The sequence below is a fragment of the Heterocephalus glaber genome, unplaced genomic scaffold (assembly GCF_053883595.1).
Source record: "Heterocephalus glaber isolate CG9 unplaced genomic scaffold, H.glaber_assembly_v1.0 deba00001428, whole genome shotgun sequence".
Classification (NCBI taxonomy): domain Eukaryota; kingdom Metazoa; phylum Chordata; class Mammalia; order Rodentia; family Bathyergidae; genus Heterocephalus; species Heterocephalus glaber.
Window position 1 is genome coordinate 24,171,135 of NW_028258293.1, and position 22,212 is coordinate 24,193,346.

A 22,212-nucleotide genomic window follows, 5' to 3' on the forward strand; every position below is an offset into this window, starting at 1 on the left:
AAGCCACCATGCTTCCCAGAAGACTCTAGCCTGGGTTTGAAGCCAATTCTTTAGCTTCGGCTCATTGACGCAGGAAAAAGAAGGTAATAACAGACGGGAAACAATGCAGATGACTTTAGAGAAATAGATTTATTAAGGTTACAAGAATCCATCCACAGATAAGTTTAAATGGTTCAACTTACAGGATAGAGTTTTATTTCAATTTATATCCAAAGTTCTGGTGATTTTATAATTTCAGTTCTACATTTCGAAGCTTCACTCTTGCCATCCTTTGTTAACAACACTAGTTCAAGTTTACAAATATTTCCCATGGGAAAGAATAATGTTCTTATTACCACATTTGTAGATATTTGTGTGTTGTCATTCTTTACTGAGTAGCAACTTTGTAACAAAAAATAACTTTACTGGTTTAAGGGAAAAGTGAAGGAAAATCCTATCTAGTCTGAGTTAAGGAGGTTGAGTCGCTGGTTGCTGGAGGGTCCTGGTCTCTGGTGAAGGCCTCAGCGACGAATTAAGTTGGGACCCAGGATGTGTTCTTTATCTCTGTCCTTAATGAAGCATTCTCATTCTGAAGTCTGCAAGATTAATTTACTAAGAAATCCCTCAAAGAAGCTTGTTAGGTAGTACTGGAAAAAAAAGGGGAAAACTGTAATTTTGAGTTTACTCAGAAATGCAATCACATGAAAGAAGCTCCTACATATAAAGCAAGAATCAGATATACACTGGGGCCAACACCAAGATTAAACATATATTAAACGAAATAAAAAGAGAAATGTCCAAGTCCCTGTACCCATAGACCTTTCCTGTCCAATGAAGAGTCAGTTGGGATTTGAACTGTGTGGGTAGTCCAAAAGGCAATGTGCTGTAAGTGTAAATACACATCTGATTTTCAAGATTTAGCACAAGAAAAACTGTAAAATAATTCTTTGCATTTAAAATATTGTTTAAACATTAAAAAACGGTATTTTGAATATATTGCACAAAGGAATATATATTATTAAAATTAATTTCACATTTTTCCTTTTCCATTTTTAAGGTGACCATTAGAAATTTAAAATTACATATGTGGCTTTCATTTTAGCTACAGGCATTATAGTGTTGCTATAGACTATGTGGAGGGTGATAAAATCTTAGGCAAAACAAAAGAGCAAATTTATTTTCTCCAACCTCCAAATATGCTCTCAAATATTCACACTTCTCAGTTTTGAGAGTGGCTTCTGGTTTTTTTTTTAGAAAACATATAATTTATTAGATGGACTTAACAATCAACATAAATCAATTTCAGGCACTTCTTGGAATACAGACTGTGGGAATTTTCTACCAGAGAACAGCACATCTAGCAGGCAATAACATGAAAATTTAAGTTTTAGTTTTTAGAACAGTATGTAAGGGCTGGACAATTGTAAGAAATACTGCATAAGCAATCCAACAGTATCCTGTTACATTTCTTCACATCTCCACCACACCTTCTAAGGTTAAATTGAAGAAGTCACATTTTAGCATTCAAAGTGCCAAATTCTAGCTTTCCATTACTCCACTATCATGGTCTTAAAATTATTATACATTCTTTGATATAGTTTTATTTTTGAGTAAGTGGAGCTTTAAAGAGTTTTTTGTAATGTATCTACATCTATACAGTCAGTGCATGAAGCTGATTATTCTGATGTCTTTTAAAACCTATTTCAATAAGTTTATTTTGTAAAAAATAGGCTTATTACTAATTCCTTTAGAATCTAATATTGGTATTTGTTCTTTCAGTAAATATGAAGGGGAAAAATGGAATAGGCAATGGATTAAGTCTTTAGGTTAAACACTATACACAGATTCCCTTTGACATTTTTTTTCTAACTGAACCTAACTGAACTATTATCTCTAAATCAACCCTTCTTGGTAAAGGGCAGGTAACATACATATAACAAATGCCAAGCCTAATTAGTAAGTAGCTCAAGTAGCTGGGAGAGTTTAGGTATTTTCTTTATCCTTCTGAATCTACTTCTCAGAAAATAAAGTTAAAATTAAGAAGCTTTAAAATGTTAAATACATTATTAATTTATAGGACTCAACTACTGGCAGCTGTACACTGTATATACCACAATCTGGTCTTCTGATGGACTCAATCTAGTCTTCTGGCAATGCCCTCTAATAAGCAAAGTCCAAACCAGTAAATTAAGCTTGTGATGGGTGCATAGTTAGGAACCAGAGAAGCTTTGCAGAAACTAGTGGTTGGAGAATAGGTTACAGGCAAAGTTTAGCATATTTTTAGGACAGAGAAAATGTAAGTTCACTAATGGTGAATGAACATACAGGAGAATGAGGATAGCTAAGCTATGTGAAAGTTGATCCTTAAGCAAGAAGCTCTGCATTACATCTGAAGAGTGGGAGAGGCTAAAGTCAAGTCATGTGAAGAAACTTTATCTTTACTGAGCCTTAAGAATGGTGCTGATGCCAGGATACAAATGGGCAGTTGAGAAAAGACCTCAAAGTTCAGACAGTCTATGATGTGCTGCTATCCCTTATATACAAAGTAAAGCAGCATACAGATACATTCTAAAAAATGCCTGCAGAGAAAACTAGAATGTTGTCCATAGCTTTTCTATTTACACTAATATAAACAGATTTTGAGGGTGTCTGTATTGTATGTAGTTGCTGTGGTCACAGCAAGAAACGTAAAGTGCCTGTAAGAAAGGGGACAATTGGGGCTGGGGATTTAGCTTAGTGGTTTCGCCGCCTGCTGTGCAAGCGCAAGGACCCGAGTTCGATCCCTGGTACCAAAAAAAAGAAAAAAAGAAAGGGGACAATAAAGTCCCATTTCTCGGCATCTTAATACTAGATACTGAAATAAAATGAAAAGATCTCAGGTACCTCACACTTTTCTTTCCTTAAGCTCCCTGCTGTGACTCACTATTACTACATAATACACACTTCTTAAAAGGCCAGAAAACAGAAGCTCTTATTCTCTTTACTTCATGGCATACCTCTAGAAAATACATTCACCACCTGCATTAAAAATGCCAACCAGCAGTACTAAAGCACGTTTTTATACCTCAGGCAAAATGTCATATAAGAAAATGAATATCCAAGCCTTGCTGCCCCAACACACTCATCTTCACTGCATTTTTTCCCCATCATGATGGCCAAGATGTGCTGCAAAGATAAAGAAAGCTAAAACTTTCAAACTGAACCCTCAATATAATATGAAAGATCTATTTTATAAATGCTATCACAGCAAAATTAAATATATTCAGATGCTTTAGCATATGATCATTTTAACTAAATCATTAAGTTATATGACTTTCAAAGTTAGTATCAAAACAGGATATTTAAATCCAGCCACATGTGCAGTTATAAATTTTTGTTCTTTTGAAAGTTGAGCACAATGATACCAAATGAGATGTTTGTTTATACCTCAAAGTAGCATATTAGAAACTCACAAGCATTCTCCTTTGCTTAATTCCACTTATGTTACATATAAATTGCCAATATGAATGTTCATGAGGCTTTATATTTTATTTGGAAATAATACCGTTAAAATGATTTTGGTATTTTCCTACATGAACTTACATTGTTTTTTCCCAACTGTAATCTTGGTTTTATGTACACAGCTACCATCTTATTTTTGATGTATACCCTACAAGGGTAGAAAAACCAACCAAAAAGTCATGTGTTGTAAATGTGTTATAAGATTTCATGCATTCTCATGATATGATGTCAATAATCAACTGTACTAAACCAACTGTAACCATGTAGTACATGCTTTAAATATCCAATAAAGAATACACTGCAGACAGCATCTCAGTTGCGAGGGAATGTGCTGGTATCACACTGGACTCACGTGGTAGCAATTCAGGAGACTAAACACATTATTACTCAAATTAAAACATAAAAATAATAAAAAGGTGTAGATTTTCAGGTCTACTTAAAGAATATTTGTCTGTGAGGAAATTACAAAATAGACTTGGGTTTTAAGGGAATTTTTAATACACAACAAGTAATTTCTTGTAGTAATTTGAAAATGTATGAGAACATACGAACAAAGCTTAGTACTTTAAGATTTACTTTTGTAAAAGCATGTTGACAAATATTAAATGCTTTATCTGCGTTTGAACATCAAAGCAAATATAAAACACAAAAATCCAACCTTAATACTGATCTTCCATGCCTAATTTGGATTTAAGATATTGAGTAATTTATATTTTATAGAAACTTTCAAAGTTTCATCAATGCTTTTATTGTATGTAGTATTATTCTTTACCAAAACCTCTACTGAAAGTTAAAAAGCTGGTGTTGAGCAGTTATTTTTCTTGAATATTCTATAACATGCCATTTTGAATTAACCTTCAAAATTTCATAGCATGAAAGATACATGGATACCCAAAAATATGTTTTAACACAGGTTAATTTTGTTTATAATTATGACAGAAACACCTTTAAAGATAGTGAAGGACAAACCAAAAAACCCTATACAAATATAAAAGGTGTTTTGGGTCAAGTTATTTCTTAGTACAAATAATATACCATGCCAATTTCTCAATCAAATTCACAAAAGCATTAAAAAACTGCACTTTATAATTGTTAAGCAATGCATTTATGCTGTGGAGAAAGATATAAGAGAACTTACAGAAACAAAATCTCAAACTATTCCAACTCCTATAATAAGAGATTCCCAAGTTAAGAAATTACCAATACTGCCTGGAAAGTATGTCTTACTGCTACTCTCAAATTCACTTTAACTGTTTGGCATATAATTTAGCACCTTAAAAGAATTTAGCTAAATAGTTCAATAGTTTTAGAATGTTACCTCTCTGGATAGACATGTTTCACATAATAGTTTTCAATTAAGAAGAAATCACTGGATAGTTTTAATCACAATTTATGATCAACTTATTAATGGATTAACAATTTATTCAGCAATTTAGAAACCGAATAAATGAATACATCACGGTGCAATTTGGTCTATTAGTAATATCAAGCCACGAATCTGAGAGTCTACTCGACTGGGTTATGTTTTCGTGTGTGCTACTTTGCAAAAAAAAAAAAATAGGTATGCTATGTCAAGCTTTTGCATTTCTTTCTTTCCTTTTCTTTCTTTTTTTTTTTTTTTTTGAAGAGCAGCTCAATGATTAGGGCTGTTGGTTAGTACAATACAGATAACATAGGAGAAAAATACAAAACAGCACTTTAACACCAGTGTCAGTACTTATCTCATTATGGTAATGACTAAGGATATTAATTTTTGTTATTTGCTTTTCTTAGGACATAAATCAAAGCCATTAACTTGAACTTGAGGTATATACACAATGCATACACAGCCTTAAGCAAAATACTTTTTGTAAGTAACATTACATTTCAAAATATTGGAAATAGTATGTGCTGATTTGTATTTTGACTTAATGGAACAAGAAGAGAACATTCAACTAGGGAGGGTTACATTGACAATAAAGCTCTTAAAAGTTCAAAATGTCTTCCTCTCCCTTTGTACTTACCAAAGGCTCTACAATGCCCTGAGGGGATTTATTATGAGAAAAATATTGATCACAGCTTTAATAACATACTTTGGAAGGAACTAATGAGAAAGCAAATTGGAAGGTGAAACTTCATCATTTTTTTTCAAATAATTGGTCTTAATTTTTCTTTAGAAAAAGTTTAAATCAGTTTATCATAAATATATCTAAACCATTAATTTTTGCAGCTTTCAGGTAAAGTCCAGCACTTTGTTTTTACAAAGTCTATGAGAAGAGGTCAGTAGAGATCATCTAATCTTAAATCGTGACATCATCCATGCAAGCCCTTGGCATAATCCCTCGCGCCAGTAAGAGCACAGCATGCCTGGATATGCCACTGGTCTTTAATCAAAGTGAGCTTCAAGAACTGGGAGATTTCTGCTACAGTCATGCATTCTTTAACATCTTGTTTATTAGCAAAAACCAGCTTTCTTTAGGTCCTCATGAGCTAACATTTTGTAGAGCTCTTCTCTAGTTACAGAAATCCTTTCTCTGTCTGCACTGTCCACAACTATTACAAACTCTGTACTAGTACAGTAAGTATTCCAGGAAGAGCGAAGAGATTCTTGGGCACCAATACCCCACATCAGGAAACATGCATTATTAATCACCATCTCTTATACATTACTTCCTGTTGTAGGGGATGTATGTACAACTTCATTCATAGAAAACTGGTAAAGGATGGTAGTTTTCCCTGTATTATCCAACCCAAGAATGATAACTTTGTGTTCCTGGTGATTGAACAGTGTCCATATCCTGGTGAAGAGAATTCCCATTCTCGGGCAGCGAAGCCCCTCCAGCCACCCGGACCGCCAGGCCTCCCCCTGGCTCAGGCTGAGTGGAAGAGAGAAGCGCTGGAGCCTCCGTCTCTGCTACTACCGCTCCTGCTCCTGCGCTGGCCGCTGGCCGCTTCCAGGGAACCTAAGGGAGGGCAAAGCCCAGGCCGCCCTGCTGCGCGCGAGGCCCCGCCGCTGCCGCCGCTGCACTCGCCTGGCTCAGGGACATCGCCGCGTTGTTGTTTTTTTTTTGCTTAAATTCTTTAATTGGCACATTTTAGGTATACAGGATGCTTACATTTATCATTGGGTTCTTGTACCTATACATGACGTATCTTGGGTCTCATTTTTTCCCCATTCCCTGTGCACCCTTCACCCCCTCCACCCTTCCCTATTTCCATAGACTTCGTTTCCATTTTTTTTCTTTCTCATAATTTTTCCTTTCCCTTCTTTCCTTTCCTCTTCCCCTCCCACCACCCCTACACCTTTGGACCTTTTCCTATTTCAAATGATCAATTATTCATTTTAATCATTTTACTCCTTATTTACACTTTCAGTTTCTCACACTAGAGAAACTATTCTGTATTTACACATGTGTGTCCTGTTTATTTCACTTAAGAGCATGTCCTCAATATACATCCATTTAGCTATAAATGTCTCTAGTTTCTCGTTCTTTTTCTTTTTCTTTTTCTTTTGGTACCAGGGATCGAATTCAGGTCCTTGCGCTTGCGCACCAGACAGCGAAACCACTGAGCTAAATCCCTGGCCCTAGTTTCTAGTTCTTTATGGCTGAGTTGTACTCCATTTTATAAAAACCCTATACCTTCTTTATTCAGTTTCCAGTTGATGTGGACTTGGGCTGTTTCCAAGCTTTAGCTATTATAAACTGTGCCGCTATAAACATAGGTGCACATATATCACTGTGGTATGATTCTTTTAATTCTTTTGGGGCGATACCCAGCAGGGGAATTGCTGGGTCAAATGGGATCTCTAGTCCTAGTTCTCTGAGGTATCTCCATACTGATTTTTACAGTCCACCACTGTGATCTTAATAAAACGACTTTATTTACCTGTGCCTTTGTTTTTCATCTTAAGATTTTAATAAAATGGTATACTTTTGAAAGGAGGATGATCATATAATTTATCAACCAAGTTGGGTAAAAATGAGTTAAAAGTAGCATAAACAGGAATTATCCCAGACAAACAAGGAAATAGCCTGTCAATTCTACTTGCAGGGGATTTAATAGAATGGATGGTTTTATAACTATAAAACTTGAACACTGTAGAGCACTGTTAGGTACCTATTACTATTTTTAATTGATTCTTTGGAGAATGAGTTACTCTTCCATGGGTATTCTTGTTATATAGATGAATTTATTCCTACTTTATGCACCAAGGTTTCTTGAGGTGTCATTTCTTATCAAAAAACAGCACATGGCAGCACAAAGCAACAGCTCCTCTATTCCAGTCTCTGAATTCCTCCTCGTCTGCTTCCCTAACTTCCAGAGCTGGCAGCAATGGCTGTCTCTGCCCCTCAGCCTCCTTTTCCTCCTGGCCATGGGGGCCAACGTCACCCTCCTGGTCACCATCCGGATGGAGGCCTCTCTGCATGAGCCCATGTACTACCTGCTCAGCCTCCTCTCCCTGCTGGACATCGTGCTCTGCCTCACCGTCATGCCCAAGGTCCTGGCCATCTTCTGGTTTGATCACAAGTCTATCAGCTTCTCTGGCTGCTTCCTTCAGATGTTCATTATGAACAGTTTCCTGACCATGGAGTCCTGCACCTTCATGGTCATGGCCTATGATCGCTATGTGGCCATCTGCCACCCACTACGGTATCCTTCCATCATCACTGGACAGTTTGTGGCCAGGGCTGCCATCTTTATTGTGGCTCGGAATGGCCTTCTTACTATGCCTATCCCCATACTTTCTTCCCAACTGGGATACTGCACAAGGCTCATCAAGAATTGCATCTGCACCAACATGTCTGTGTCCAGACTCTCCTGTGATGACGTCACCTTCAATAAACTCTATCAGTTTGTCATAGGTTGGACACTGTTGGGTTCTGATCTCATCCTTATCATTCTTTCTTATTCCTTTATCCTGAAAGCTGTGCTAAAGATCAAGGTGGAAGGAGCCATAGCCAAAGCTCTAGGCACTTGTTTCTCCCACTTCATCCTCATCCTCTTCTTCAGCACGGTTCTACTGGTCCTGGTCATCACTAACCTGGCCAGGGAAAGAATCCCCCCGGATGTCCCCATCCTGCTCAACATCCTGCATCACCTGATTCCCCCAGCTCTGAACCCCATTGTTTATGGTGTGAGAACCAAGGAGATCAAGCAGGGAATCCAGAAATTGCTGCATAGGTTGTAGGTAGTCAAAAAGGTAGACCCTGGCCTTGGGAACAGAAATTGTTAATAAGAAACAATTTTCATCATACATAGGACATCTAAATTGTTGATATAGGAATGAATTTGGGTATTGATTTCTTCAATGCTGATCATAGGATAGTCACATCTCAGCTCTTATTTTGTATTTCTCTGACTGGAACTTTAGCTTTGGCAATCTGAAATTACCAGCAAGTTTTTCTTGGCCTCATCTCTGGGAGCAGGACTTGTCATCCTATACCTACAAGAGCTATGAGTCATATGGTTTGTCAAAAAGACACATTATTCCAATAATTTTAAGTGATTCTCAATTACCTAAATTGTTTTACACACACGCACACACATATGCTCACATACTATTTGAATTCTCTCCCTTCTCCATAACATTGTTCAATCTGGTTTTGTGTCTTGAATGAGTCTCTTGAAGAGGTGCAAAAATTGACTCCAGAACTTTGGTTTTACATAGAGTGAGTGATGTGTAGTATTTATTCACTGTCTCTTCTTTCCTTGAAGGTCTTACTGCCACTTTCATTTAACGCTGCTTCTCTGGAGTATGAATTTCTTGTAGTTATTTCCTTATTTATGATGATTCAAAAAATTAAAATCAAAGTTTAAAAATTTAAATCAAATTAAAAAAATTTAAGATGAGTCATTTTTGTATGTATATATACACTTTATTTTAAATGAAACACTTTGTCCTTTAAAAATACTCATAAGTGAAATAAATAGGACACACGTGTAAATACAGAATAGTTTCTCTAGTGTGAGAAATTGAAAGTGTAAATAAGAATCTAAATGATTAAAATGAATAACTAATAATTTGAAATAGGAAAAGGTCCAAAGGTATAGGGATGGTGTGAGGGGAAGGGGAAAGGAAAGAAGGGAAAGGAAAAATTATGAGAAAAGAAAAAAATAGAAATGAAATCTATGTATATAGAGAAGGATGGAGGGGGTGAAGGGTGCAGAGGTAATGGGAAAAAAAATAAGAACCAAGATACATCATGTACAGGTACAAGCACCCAATGCTAAATGTAAATGTATTGTATACCTAAAATGTACCAATAAAAGAATTTAAGGAAAAAAAATTTTGGGGGGTGTGTTATACTGATGTCTAATTTCATATCATTTTACCTGACTTTTCCATCAAATTTCCACTACCATTTATATTCACACCCTCTCCTGCTTGTCATAGATATTCAATTAAATTGTCTTAACATCCTACTTTCGGAGGTGTAGCAATCTTCATATTTGTCTTGGGGCCAGCATAGCTTTCTATAGGCACAAGTCTTCTAAATTAATGAGCTTGTTGAACAAGAATAAGCGTGTATTACTTTTGGTCTTCTCACCCTGATCATGCTCTGAAAATGGTGAGGTGTAGATACTGTATTGCCTGATACTTCCTGGAACCAATTTACATTAGTAACCAAGATCCTTTTATGATAGTAACAGAGAGCTTCATATATTTTATCAAGCATTCATTTGAGAATGCCTGATCTAGGTAGCTGAGCTAGGATGATCTAACTATTTTTGGAAGACTTATAAACGAATCCATTATTTATACAGTATTGCATTTCATTAAAATAACAGCTTTGAATTCTCTCTTCTTTGTTTCACAACTTCAAGGTCTGACCCTAGCCAAAAAGTAATACTTCTCTTTTATTCACTTGTCCTTCCAATAAGGTCCTAGCTCATTTTTTCTAGATCATGACCCCTACCTAATAATATTTTAAAATCTGTGCTCAACTGTCCTCTTCTACATAGAGAAACCTAACAGAAGACTCTGCATTGGACAAGCTGAGCCCACCCAACAGGCAGTTTAGACTTCACCTATTCCACTGTGCCTTCTTTTATTCACCACACCTTGAGCACCTTGGGACATGATTATGTGTACATTGCATTCTGCTATTAAATTATAAATTCCTCCACGTCTGGTAAAGAGTTCTATTCATCTTTTCAACTTTATATAGTTCAGAGCTGCTAATATAGTGCTTTAGATATTTTTGTTCAATAAGGTGAATAAAATGTCACATTTTGCTTCTTATTTCCTCAGAAAACTTCTTAGGGAAACAATTAAGTTGATAATATAATGTAATCTCCAAATCACCATACAAAAAGCCTCATACAACTCACAGTTCAGTGCAATCTTAAACATCATAGAGCTTATCTCTGAATAAAACTTGTTTAAATCCTGGACACACTGACTTGGCTATTTACAATATATAGGACATTTGATTCATTGATCTCAATGTGAGTTCTGGTTTCTTTTTCATTTAAGAAGACTGATAATTGCCCTTCTATGTAGTTTTTCTGATTATTGGATGTCTTAGAAGACCTAATTCATAAAGAGTTTCTTAGTAGGTCCCCAAACATGGTATTAGCTGATAAATGGGAACTTGTTTTTTAAAAAATTCCTGTGCATACTGCTTCTATAAAGACTTAAAAAGAGATTGTTCTTTACTGTTTTATACACCATACTTTTTAGATAGATAACAGCCCTGCCCTATGTGTCATAGATATTGCTCATTACAGTTTCTTGATTTTTGTTCATCCTCCCTTATGACATCTTCTTCTGATTTGAATGTCATAATGTTATTCTTTGGAACCCCATTTTAAGTAATCTATTGAAATCTTAATCCTGTTGCTTCATTTCAGTTGTTAGCACTTGGCTCAGAGTATTTTTGAATGAAGTCATATTAAAAGGACTGTTTTTCACAATAAAAGAGTAAGATTTTCCATGAAAACAAACCAGAAAAAAGTCTGATCTTGAATTATCCAGCAAGGGATGTGCTCATAGGCTTGCTACATACAACTGTACAATTTATCATGTTATTGCTATAATTAAGAAATTTTAAGTTTAAAAAACATTAATATTATTGGCACATTTTAGATATACAATATAATGACATTCATCATGGGAAATTTGCATCTTTACATGATCTGTCTGTTTTTTTTTTCTCCATTCCCCTGCCCTCCCTTCAACACCTCCATCCTTTCCTATCTACAAAGATGTTGTTTCCATTTTTCATTTTATCATATTAATTCCATTTCCTTCTTTCCTTTCCCCTACCCCTCCCATTTCCCCTTCCCCTTTGCCCCTTTTCTTCCTATTTCATATTATCTATTATACCTTTTAGTCCTTATTTATACTTTCAATTTCTCACACTAGAGAAACTATTTGGTATTTACACATGTGTGTCCTATTTTTTTCACTTAAGAGTATAGCCTCAATATGCATCCATTTAGCTAAAAATGTCTTTAGTTTCTCATTTTTTATGGCTGAGTAGTACTCCATTTTATAAAAAAACCACATTTTCTTTATCTAGTTTCCATTTGATGGGCACTTGAGCTGTTTTCAAGCTTCAGCTATTACAAACTGTGCAGCTATAAACACGGTTGCACATATATCGCTGTGGTATGATTCTTTTAATTCTTTTAGGAAGATACTCAGCAGGGGAATAGCTGGGTCAAATGGGACTACCAGTCCTAGTTCTTTGAGGTATCTCCATACTGATTTCCACAGTGGTTGCACCAGTCTACACTCCCACCAGAACTGGAGCAGTGTTCCTCTTTCCCCACAGCCCCACCAGCATTTGTTATTGGTTGATTTCATGATAGCAGCCATTCTTTCTGCAGTGAGGTATAATCTGAGCATTGTTTTCACTTGCATCTCTCAAATGGCCAGTGATGTTGAACATTTTTTCATATATTTATTGGCTATTTCTACTTCTTTGTCTGAGAAATGTCTGTTCATTTCAGATGCCCATTTTTGAATTGGGTCTTTAAATATGGGAGGTCTGATTTTTTAAAAGTTCTTTATATATTCTAGATAGTAGACCTTTGTCTGTGGAACAGCAGGTGAAAATTTTTTCCCACATTGTAGGTTGTCTCTTCACACTGCTGGTGGTTTCTCTTGCTGTGCAAAAGCTTTTTAGAAAAAAGAGATCCCACTTGTTCATTGTTTGTGCTAGTTCATGGACAACTGGGGTTTTGTCCATAAAATCTTTTCCCACACCAATGTCTTCAAGAGTTCTACCTAACTTTTATCCCAGTGGTTCAGTGTTTCTGTTTTAATATTTAGATCTTTAATCCATTTTGATTTTAGTTTAGTGCATGGTGAGAGATATAGGTCTAGTTTTAATCTTTGGCAAGTTGAAACCCAATTTTTCCAGCACCATTTATTAACGAGGCTATTTTTCCTCCAATGAGGGTGTTTGGCTCCTTTGTCAAAGATGAGGTGGCTGAGTGTGTCTGGAGTTGTTTCTGCATCTTCTAATCTGTTCCCCTGGTCCTCAGGTCTGTTTCTTTTCCAGTACCATGCTGTTTTTTTTTTATCACAGTAGCTTTGGATTGTGGTTCAAGTTGGGGGTTGTGATACCCCCTGTCATGTTTCTGTTGCCTAGAATTGCTTTTGCTATTCTAGGTCTCTTTTTGTTCCAAATGAACTTTTGGATTGTTTTCTCCAGGTCTGTGAAGTATGCTGCTGGGATTTCAATTGGGATTGCATTGAATCTATACAGCAGATTTGGAAGTATGGCGATTTTCACTATGTCAATTCTTCCTACCTAGGAGCAAGGGTTGTCTTTCCATTCTCTGATATCATCTTCAATCTCTGTTTTCAGAGTGCTATAGTTTTCAGAGAAGAGGTTTTTGATTTTTTTTGTTAGGTTGATTCCTAGGTATTTCAGTTTTTTGGATGCTATTGTGAAAGGAATTATTTGCCCTATTTCTCTCTCAGCGAGTTTGTTGTTCATGTAGAGGAAAGCGATTGATTTTTTTGTGTTGACCTTGTATCCAGCTACTTGACTGAATTTGGTTATTAAGTCTAGAAGACTTTTGGTGGAGTACTTGGGATCTTCTATATACAGTATCATGTCATCTGCAAATAATGACTATTTGACTTCTTCATTTCCTATCTTTATTCCTTTTATTTTTTTCTCTTGTCTAATTGCCATGGCTAATGTTTCCAGAACTATATTGAACAGGAGTGGTGATAGTGGACATCCTTGTCTTGTTCCTGATTTCAGTGTGAAGGATTTCAGTTTTTGACCATTTAGTATGATACTGGCTGTTGGTTTTTCATAGATGGCACTTATCAGTCCGAGGTAGAGAGCATCTATTCCAATTTTTTTTAGGGTTTTTATCATAAATCCATTTTGGATTTTGTCAAATGCTTTTTCTGCTTCTATGGAGATAATCATATGGTTTTTGTCCTTGGCTCTATTGATGTAGTGTATTACATTGATTGATTTGCATATGTTGAACCATCCCTGCATCCCTGGGATGAATCCCACTTGATCAGGGTGTATGATCTTCTTGATGATCTTCTGCATTCTATTTGCCAGTATCTTATTAAGGATTTTTGCAACTATATTCATGTTTTTATTATTAAATTCTTTTATTGGTACATTGTAGGTATAAAACACAATTACATTTCTCATTGGGAATTGTACCTTTACATGATGCATCTTGGTTCTTATTTTTTCCCCATTCCTAGCCCTCCTTTCACACCCTCCACCCTTCCCTATTTACAAAGACTTTATTTCCATTTTGTCCATTTCTCAGCATTTTTCCTTTCCCTTCTTTCCTTTACCCTGCCCCTCCCACTACCCCTACCCCTTTGGACCTTTTCTTCCTATTTGGCATTATCAATTATTCATTCTAATCATTGGTACATTTTAGGTATACAATATAATGACATTCATCATTGGAAATTTGCACCTTTACATAGTCTTTCTTGGTTCTTACTTTTCACCCTTGCCCAGCCCTCCCTTCAACTGCTCCAGTCCTCCCTATTTACAAAGATTTTGTTCCTATTTTTCCATTTTCTCATATTAATCCCATTCCCTTCCATCCTTTCCCCTAGCCTTCCCACTTCTTTCCCCATTGCCCCTTTTCTTCCTATTTCACATGACCTATTATACATTTAGTCCTTATTTACACTTTCAGTTTCTCACACCAGAGAAACTATTTGGAATTTATACATGTGTGTCCTATTTATTTCACTTAAGAGTATTGCCTCAATGTGCATCCACTTAGCTATAAATGTCTCTAATTTCTCATTTTTTATGGCTGAGTAATACTCCATTTTATAAAGAAAACACATTTTCTTTATCCAGTCTCCAGTTGATGGGCATTTGGGCTGTTTCCAAGTTTTAGCTATTACAAACTGTACTGCTATGAACATGGGTGCACATATATCACTGTGGTATGATTCTTTTAATTCTTTGGGGAAGATCCCCAGCAGTGGAATAGTGGGGACAAATGGGACTTCCAGTCCTAGTTCTTTGAGGTATCTCCATACTGATTTCCACAGTGGATGCACCAGTCTACACTCCCACCAGCAGTGGAGCAGGAGTCCTCTCTCCCCACAGCCCCACCAGCATTTGTTATTGGTTGATTTCATGATAGCAGCCATTCTTTCTGGAGTGAAGTGGAATCTCAGCATTGTTTTCATTTGCATCTCTCAAATGACCAGTGATGCTGAACATTTTTTCATGTATTTTTTTGCAATTTCTACTTCTTTATCGGAGAAATGTCTGTTCTTTTCAGATGCCCATTTTTGGATTGGGTCTTTAAATTTGGGAGGTCTAATCTTTTTAAGTTCTTTATAGATTCGAGATAGTAGACCTTTGTCTGAGGAAGAGCAGGTGAAGATTTTTTCCCACATTGTGGGTTGTCTCTTCACACTGCTGCTGGTTTCTCTTGCTGTGCAGAAGCTTTTTAATAAGGAGAGTTCCCACTTGTTGATTGTTTGTGCTAGTTCATGGGCAACTGAGGTTTTATTCATAAAATCTTTTCCTACACCGATGTCTTCAAGAGTTCTACCTAACCTCTGTTCCAACTGGCTCAGAGTTTCTATTTTAATATTTAGATCTTTAATTCATTTTGATTTTAGTTTAGTGCATGGTGAGAGATATAGGTCTAGTTTTAATCTTTGGCAAGTTGAAGCCCAATTTTTCCAGCATCATTTATTAAAGAGGCTATCTTTCCTCCAGTGAGGGTGTTTGGCTCCTTTATCGAAGATGAGATGGCTGAGTGTGTCTAGCATTGTTTCTGCATCCTCTAATCTGTTCCACTGGTCCTCAAGTCTGTTTCTTTGCCAGTACCATGCTGTTTTTATCACAGTAGCTTTGTAGTAGAGTTGCAGGTTGGGGATTGTGATACCCCCTTCCATGTCTCTGTTACCTAGAATTGCTTTTGCTATTGTGGGTCTCTTCTTCCTCCAAATGAATTTTTGGATTGTTTTCTCATGGTCTATGAAGTATGCTGCTGGGATCTCAATTGGAATTGCATTAAATCTACATAGCAGTTTTGGAAGTATGGCCATTTTCACTCTATTAATCTTTCCTACCCAAGAGCAGGGGATGTCTGTCCATTTTCTGATATCATCTTCAATCTCTCTTTTCAGAGTGCCATAGTTTTCAAAGAAGAGGTCTTTGATTTCTTTCATCAGGTTGATTCCTAGGTATTTCAGTTTTTTGGATGCTATTGTGAAAGGAATTATTTGCCCTATTTCTCTCTCAGTGAGTCTGTCATTGGTGTAGAGGAAAGCTATTGATTTTTGTGTGTTGACCTTGTAACCAGCTACTTGACTGAATTTGGTTATTAAGTCTAGAAGACTTTTGGTGGAGTTCTTGGGGTCTTCTATATAGAGTAGCATGTCATCTGCAAATAATGACAGTTTGACTTCTTCATTTCCTATCTTTATTCCTTTTATTTCTTTCTCTTGTCTAATTGCTGTGGCTAATGTTTCCAGAACTATATTGAACAAGAGTGGTGATAGTGGACATCCTTGTCTTGTTCCTGCTTTTAGTGTGAAGGATTTCAGGTTTTGACCATTTAGTATGATATTGGCTGTTGGTTCTTCATAGATGGCTTTTATCAGTTTGAGGTAGAGACCATCTATTCCAATTTTTTGTAGGGTTTTTATCATAAATGCATGCTGGATTTTGTCAAATGCTTTTTCTGTGTATGGAGATAATCATATGGTTTTTGTCCTTGCCTCTATTGATATAGTGTATTACATTGATTGCTTTGCGTATGTTGAACCATCCCTGTATCCCTGGGATGAATCCCACCTGATCAGGGTGTATGATCTTGATGATCTTCTGCATTCTGTTTGCCAGTATCTTATTGAGGATTTTTGCATCTATGTTCATTAGTGAGATTGGCCTGTAGTTCTCCTTTTCGGTTGGGTCTTTCTCTGCTTTGGGAATCAAGGTGATGCTTGCTTCCAGGAATGAATTTGGGAGTATTGCTTCCCTTTCAATTTCACTGAAGAGTTTCAATAGTAGTGGCAGCAGTTCCTCTCTAAATGTCTTGTAGAGTTCAGCAATGAAGCCATCAGGGCCCAGTCTTTTCTTAGTTGATAAGTTTTGAATTACATTTTCAATTTCATTCGTTGATATTGGATTGTTCAGAATTTTTAGGTCTTCTTCATTCACCTTTGGTAATTCATATGTATCTAGGAATCTCTCCATTTCTTCTGTGTTGTCCATCTTATTGGCATATAGGTTCTGGAAGTAAGTGTTGATGATCCTCTGGATTTCTGCTGGGTCTGTTGTAATTTCACCCTTTTCATTCCTAATTGCATGGATTTGGGCCTTTTCTTTCCTTTTTGTGACAAGGTTGGCTAAGGGTTTGTCAATTTTTTTGATTCTTTCGAAGCACCAGCTCTTGGCTTCATTGATTTTTTTGTATCATTCTCTTAGTCTCCATTGCATTGATTTTTTCCTCTGATCTTTATAATTTCCTCCCTTGTATGAGCTCTGTAGTTGTCCTGCTCTTCCATTTCTAGAAGCTTGAGGTTCAGCATCAGGTTGTTTAATTGGGCTCGTTCTGTTTTCCTAATATGCATATTCACTGCTATGAATTTCCCTTGTAAGACTGCTTTCATTGTATCCCATAGATTCTGATATGTTGTATTGTCATTGTCATTTAATTGAAGGAACTGTCTGATTTCTTCTTTAATTTCCTCTGTGACCCATTGGTTATTCAGAAGTGTGTTGTTCAATTTCCACGTGCTTATGAAATTTTTTGTTTCTTTTGCTATGGATCTCCAATTTCATCGCACTATGGTCTGATAATATACAGGGGATAACTTCAATTCCTTTGCACTTACTTAAACATGTTCTATGTGTGAGTATGTGGTCTATTTTGGAGAATGACCCATGTGCAGCTGAGAAGAATGTGTATTCTGATTTTGTGGGGTGGAAGACTCTGTAAACATCTGTTAAGTTCATTTGTTCGAGAGTTTGATTGAGTTCTAGTATTTCGTTACTTATTTTTTGTCTAGTTGATCTATCTATTTGGTACTGTGGTGTGTTGAGGTCCCCCACTACAATTATATTAGAGCATATAAGACTTTTCATGTCCGTTAGTATTTGTTTTATATAGTTGGGTGCACTAGTGTTTGGTGCATAGATATTTATGATTGTCATCTCTTCCTCTTGGATTCTTCCCTTTACAAGGATGTAGTGTCTTTCTTCATGTATTAATCAGTGTTGGTTTGAAATCTACTTGATCTGCCAAGAGAATAGCTACTCTTGCTTTTTTTCAGGCTCCTGTTGCATAGAGTATTGTTTTCCACCTTTTAACTTTCAGTCTATGAGTTTCCTTCTGAATTAAGTGTGTTTCTTATATCCATTATATTGTTGGATTTTGCTTCTTGACCCATTCTGCCAGTCTATTTCTTTTGATTGGTGAATTGAGACCATTAACATTGATGGTTATAACTGAAACGTATTGACTTGTCATTGCTATGACTTTTTGTTTTTGTTGGGTTCTCCCCCTTTACATTGAATTTCTTGTCTTGCCAGATGGGTTCATTCTGCTTTGCTTCCTGGGGTTGTGATCCTCAATGTCTGTTCCTAGGATAGTGTGTAAAATTCTTTGGAGTGCTGGTTTGGTATTCGCGAAGTTCCTAAGGTGCTCTTTGTCATGAAAGTATCTTATTTCTCCATCCATTTTGACAGATAGTTTTGCAGGGTGCATCAACTGGTTTGGAGGCTGTTTTCCTTTAGGGCTTGGAATACATCACTCCAATCTCTTCTTGCCTTGATGGTTTGTGTTGAGAAGTCTGCCGTGATTCTGATGGGCTTTCCTTTGTATGTGATTTGTTTCTTTTCTCTAACTGCTTGTAGAACTTTGTTCTTCTGTTGTGTTTCTGGAATCTTAACAATTATATTCCTATGTGTAGATTTTTTTTTTTGATCCATACTATTTGGAGTCCTATATGCCTCACTTATCTGTATGTGAAGTTCTTTTCTCCTGCTTGGGAAGTTTTCTACCATTACTTCTCTGAACAGTTTTTTTATGTCATCTGTACCCTCTCCAGTTTCTTCTTTGACTCTAATCAGTCTTATCTTATTCTTCTTTGCATCATCTAGCAGATGCTGAATTAATTTCCCATGGTCCCCCATAATTTTGAAGGAATTTTCCTTTTCCTGGTCACTAATTGCAATCTTATTTTCTATATCTGAATTTCTGTCCTCACATTGGCTCATTCTGCTGTGTAGACTTTCAGTGGAGGTTTTGATCTCCTGGAAATCTATTTGCATCTGTTTTATGGATTCCATTTGTTTCCTATGTTGAGATTCCATCATGTTCCTCAGGTGCTCTCTGGATTTATTAATCATGTCTTACACCACAAGCTCAAGCTCTGCTGTTATCTGAGAAATTATTTCTGATTTCATGTTTTCCAGATCCTCTTTTGTTGCTAGTTCAGGTAGTCCAGGTGGTTGAATATCAGAGTGTTTCATCTCATTTCCCTTTGTGGTTACTCTAGGTGATCTGGAAGTCTGATTTTGAGACTTGTTTACATTTCTTCTCATTTTGATCCTGGGGGTTGGGTGCTGTTGTTTCCCAAGTGGCTCATCACCTCTGAACTTGGAGCAATGGGACGGCAGCTCAGAAGCCCCTAGCTCTGGGCTGGGAGTGGTGGGACAGATGGTGGCCAGAAAGCCCCTTCCTCTGGTCCAGGAGAGGAGGAATGGATGGCAGCCTGAAATTCCCTTCCTCTGAGCTGGGAGTGGTGGGATGGTGGCTCAGAAGCCCCTTCCTCTGGGCTGGAAGTGGCAGGAGGGATGGCAGCCCAGAAGGCCCTACCTTTGGGCTGTGTGAAGCGAGGTCAAAGACAGAGGTCCCTGGCCGACTAGAGCCCTGCTCCATGCAGCCTCTTCATTCATTTTTTGTATCATTCTCTTAGTCTCCAGTGCACTGATTTGTGCTCTAATCTTTATAATTTCCTCCCTTGTATGAGTTTTGGCTTTGTCCTACTCTTCTTTTTCTAGAAGTTTGAGATTCACCATCAGGTTGTTTAATTGAGCTTGCTATGTTTTCCTAATATGAGTATTCAGTGCTATGAATTTCTCTTGTAAGACTGCTTTCATTGTGTCCCATAGATTCTGATACGTTGTATTGTCATTGTCATTTAATTGTAGCAATTGTCTGATTTCTTTTTAAATTTTTTCAGTGACCCATTGGTAATTCAGAAGTGTGTTGTTCAATATCCATGTGTTCATGAAATTCTTGTGGTTTCTTTTACTATTGATCTCCAATTTCATTGCACTATGAATATACAGGGGATAATATACAGGGGTAATTGATAATATACAAGGGATAATATACAAGGGATAACTTCAATTCCTTTGCACTTACTTAAACATGTGCTATGAGCGAGAATGTGGTCTGTTTTGGAGAATGACCCATGTGCGGTGAAAAGAATGTTTGTTCTGATTTTGTGGGTTGGAAAACTTTGTAAACACCTGTTAAGTTCTGTTGTTCTAGAGTTTGATTGAGTTCTAATATTTCATTGTTTATTTTTTGTCTAGTTTATCTACCTCTTTGTGACAGTGGGGTATTGAGGTCTCCAACTACTATTGTATTATTGCTTATTTGATTTTTTATGTCCATTAGTATTTGTTTTATATAGTTGGGCACACTAGTGTTTGGTGCATATATGTTGTGATTGTCATCTCTTCCTGTTGGATTGTTCTCTTTACAAAGATGTAGTGTCCCGCCTTGTATCTCTTAATCAGTGTTGGTTTGAAATCCACTTGATCTGCAAAGAGGATAGCTACTCCTGCTTTTTTTCAGGTTCCTATGCATGGAGCATTGTTTGCCATCTTTTGACTTTCAGTCTATGAGTTTCTTTTTGAATTAAGTGTGTTTCTTCTGTGCAACGTGTTGTTAGATGTTGGTTCTTGACCCATTCTGCTACTCTATTTCTTTTGATTGATGAAGTGAAAACATTAACATTGATGCTTATACCTGATACGTATTGACTTATCCTTGTTATGACTTTTTCTTTTAGTTGGTTTCTCCCCCTTTACATTTAATTTCTGGTTGTGCCTGATGGATTCAGGAAGCCTGCTGGGCTTCCTGGCATTGTGATCCTCTTTGTCTTTTCCTAGGATATTGTATAATATTTTTTGGAATGCTAGTTTGGTATTCATGAAGTTCCTAAAGTGCTCTTTGTCATGAAAGTATCTTATTTCTTCATCAATTTTGAAAGATAGTTTTGCACAGTGCCTCAATCTGGGTTGGAGGTTGTTTTCCTTTAGGGCTTGAAATATCTCACTCCAAGTTCTTCTTGCATTGATGATTTGCAGTGAGAAGTCTGCTGTGATTCTGATGGGTTTTCCTTTGTGTGTGATTTGTTTCTTTTCTCTAACTGCTTGTAGAAGTTTGTTCTTCTGTTGTGTTTCTGGAATCTTAACTATTATATGCCTATGTGTAGTTTTTTTTGTTCAAGGCTATTTGGAGTCCTATATTTCTCACTTATCTGTATGTCAAGTTCTTTTCTCCTGCTTGGGAAGTTTTCTGCCATCTCTTCTGTGAAGAGATTTTTTTTTGTATTAAATTCTTTTATTGGTACATTGTAGGTATACAACACAATTACATTTCTCATTGGGAATTGTACCTTTAACTAATGCATCTTGGCTCTTATTTTTTCCCCATTCCTGGCCCTCCCTTCACACCCTCCACCCTTCCCTATTTACAAAGACTTTATTTCTATTTTTTCCATTTCTCATCATTTTTTCTTTCCCTTCTTTCCTTTCCCCTGCCCCTCCCACTACCCCTACCCCTTTGGACCTTTTCTTCCTATTTTACATTATCGATTATTCATTCTAATCATTGATACATTTTAGGTATACAATATAATGACATTCATCATTGGAAATTTGCACCTTTACATATTCTCTCTTGGTTCTTATTTTTCACCCTTTCCTAGCCCTCCCTTCAACCCCTCCAATTCTCCCTATTTAGAAAGATTTTGTGAAGAGATTTTTTTATGTCATCTGCACTCTCTCCTGTTTCTTTATTGACTCTGATCTCTTAAGTTATTCTTCTTCACATCATCTAGCAGCTGCTGAATTGATTTCTCATGGTCCCTTACTATTTTTATAAATTTTTTTTTCCTAGTCACTAATAGCAGTCTTATCTTGTATATCTGAATTTCTGTCCTCGCATTGGCTCATTCTGCTGTATAAACTTTCAATGCAGTTTTTAATCTTCTGGAAATCTGTTTGCATCTTTTTTATGGTT

At 36.6% G+C, this 22,212-nt stretch overlaps 1 protein-coding gene and 1 pseudogene across 1 annotated transcript; one reads left to right on the top strand and one right to left on the bottom strand.

The window, feature by feature from the left end:
* Positions 1–5,749: 5,749 nt before the first annotated feature.
* On the bottom strand, positions 5,750–6,320 carry LOC101725235 (ADP-ribosylation factor-like protein 5A pseudogene; annotated as a pseudogene).
* Positions 6,321–7,699: 1,379 nt separating this feature from the next.
* LOC101724864 (olfactory receptor 56A4) lies at positions 7,700–8,650 on the top strand. Its single transcript, XM_004863370.2, has one exon. It carries the CDS (start codon positions 7,712–7,714, stop codon positions 8,648–8,650), a length of 939 nt encoding a protein of 312 aa, XP_004863427.1. The 5' UTR covers positions 7,700–7,711.
* The last annotated feature ends 13,562 nt before the right edge of the window (positions 8,651–22,212 follow it).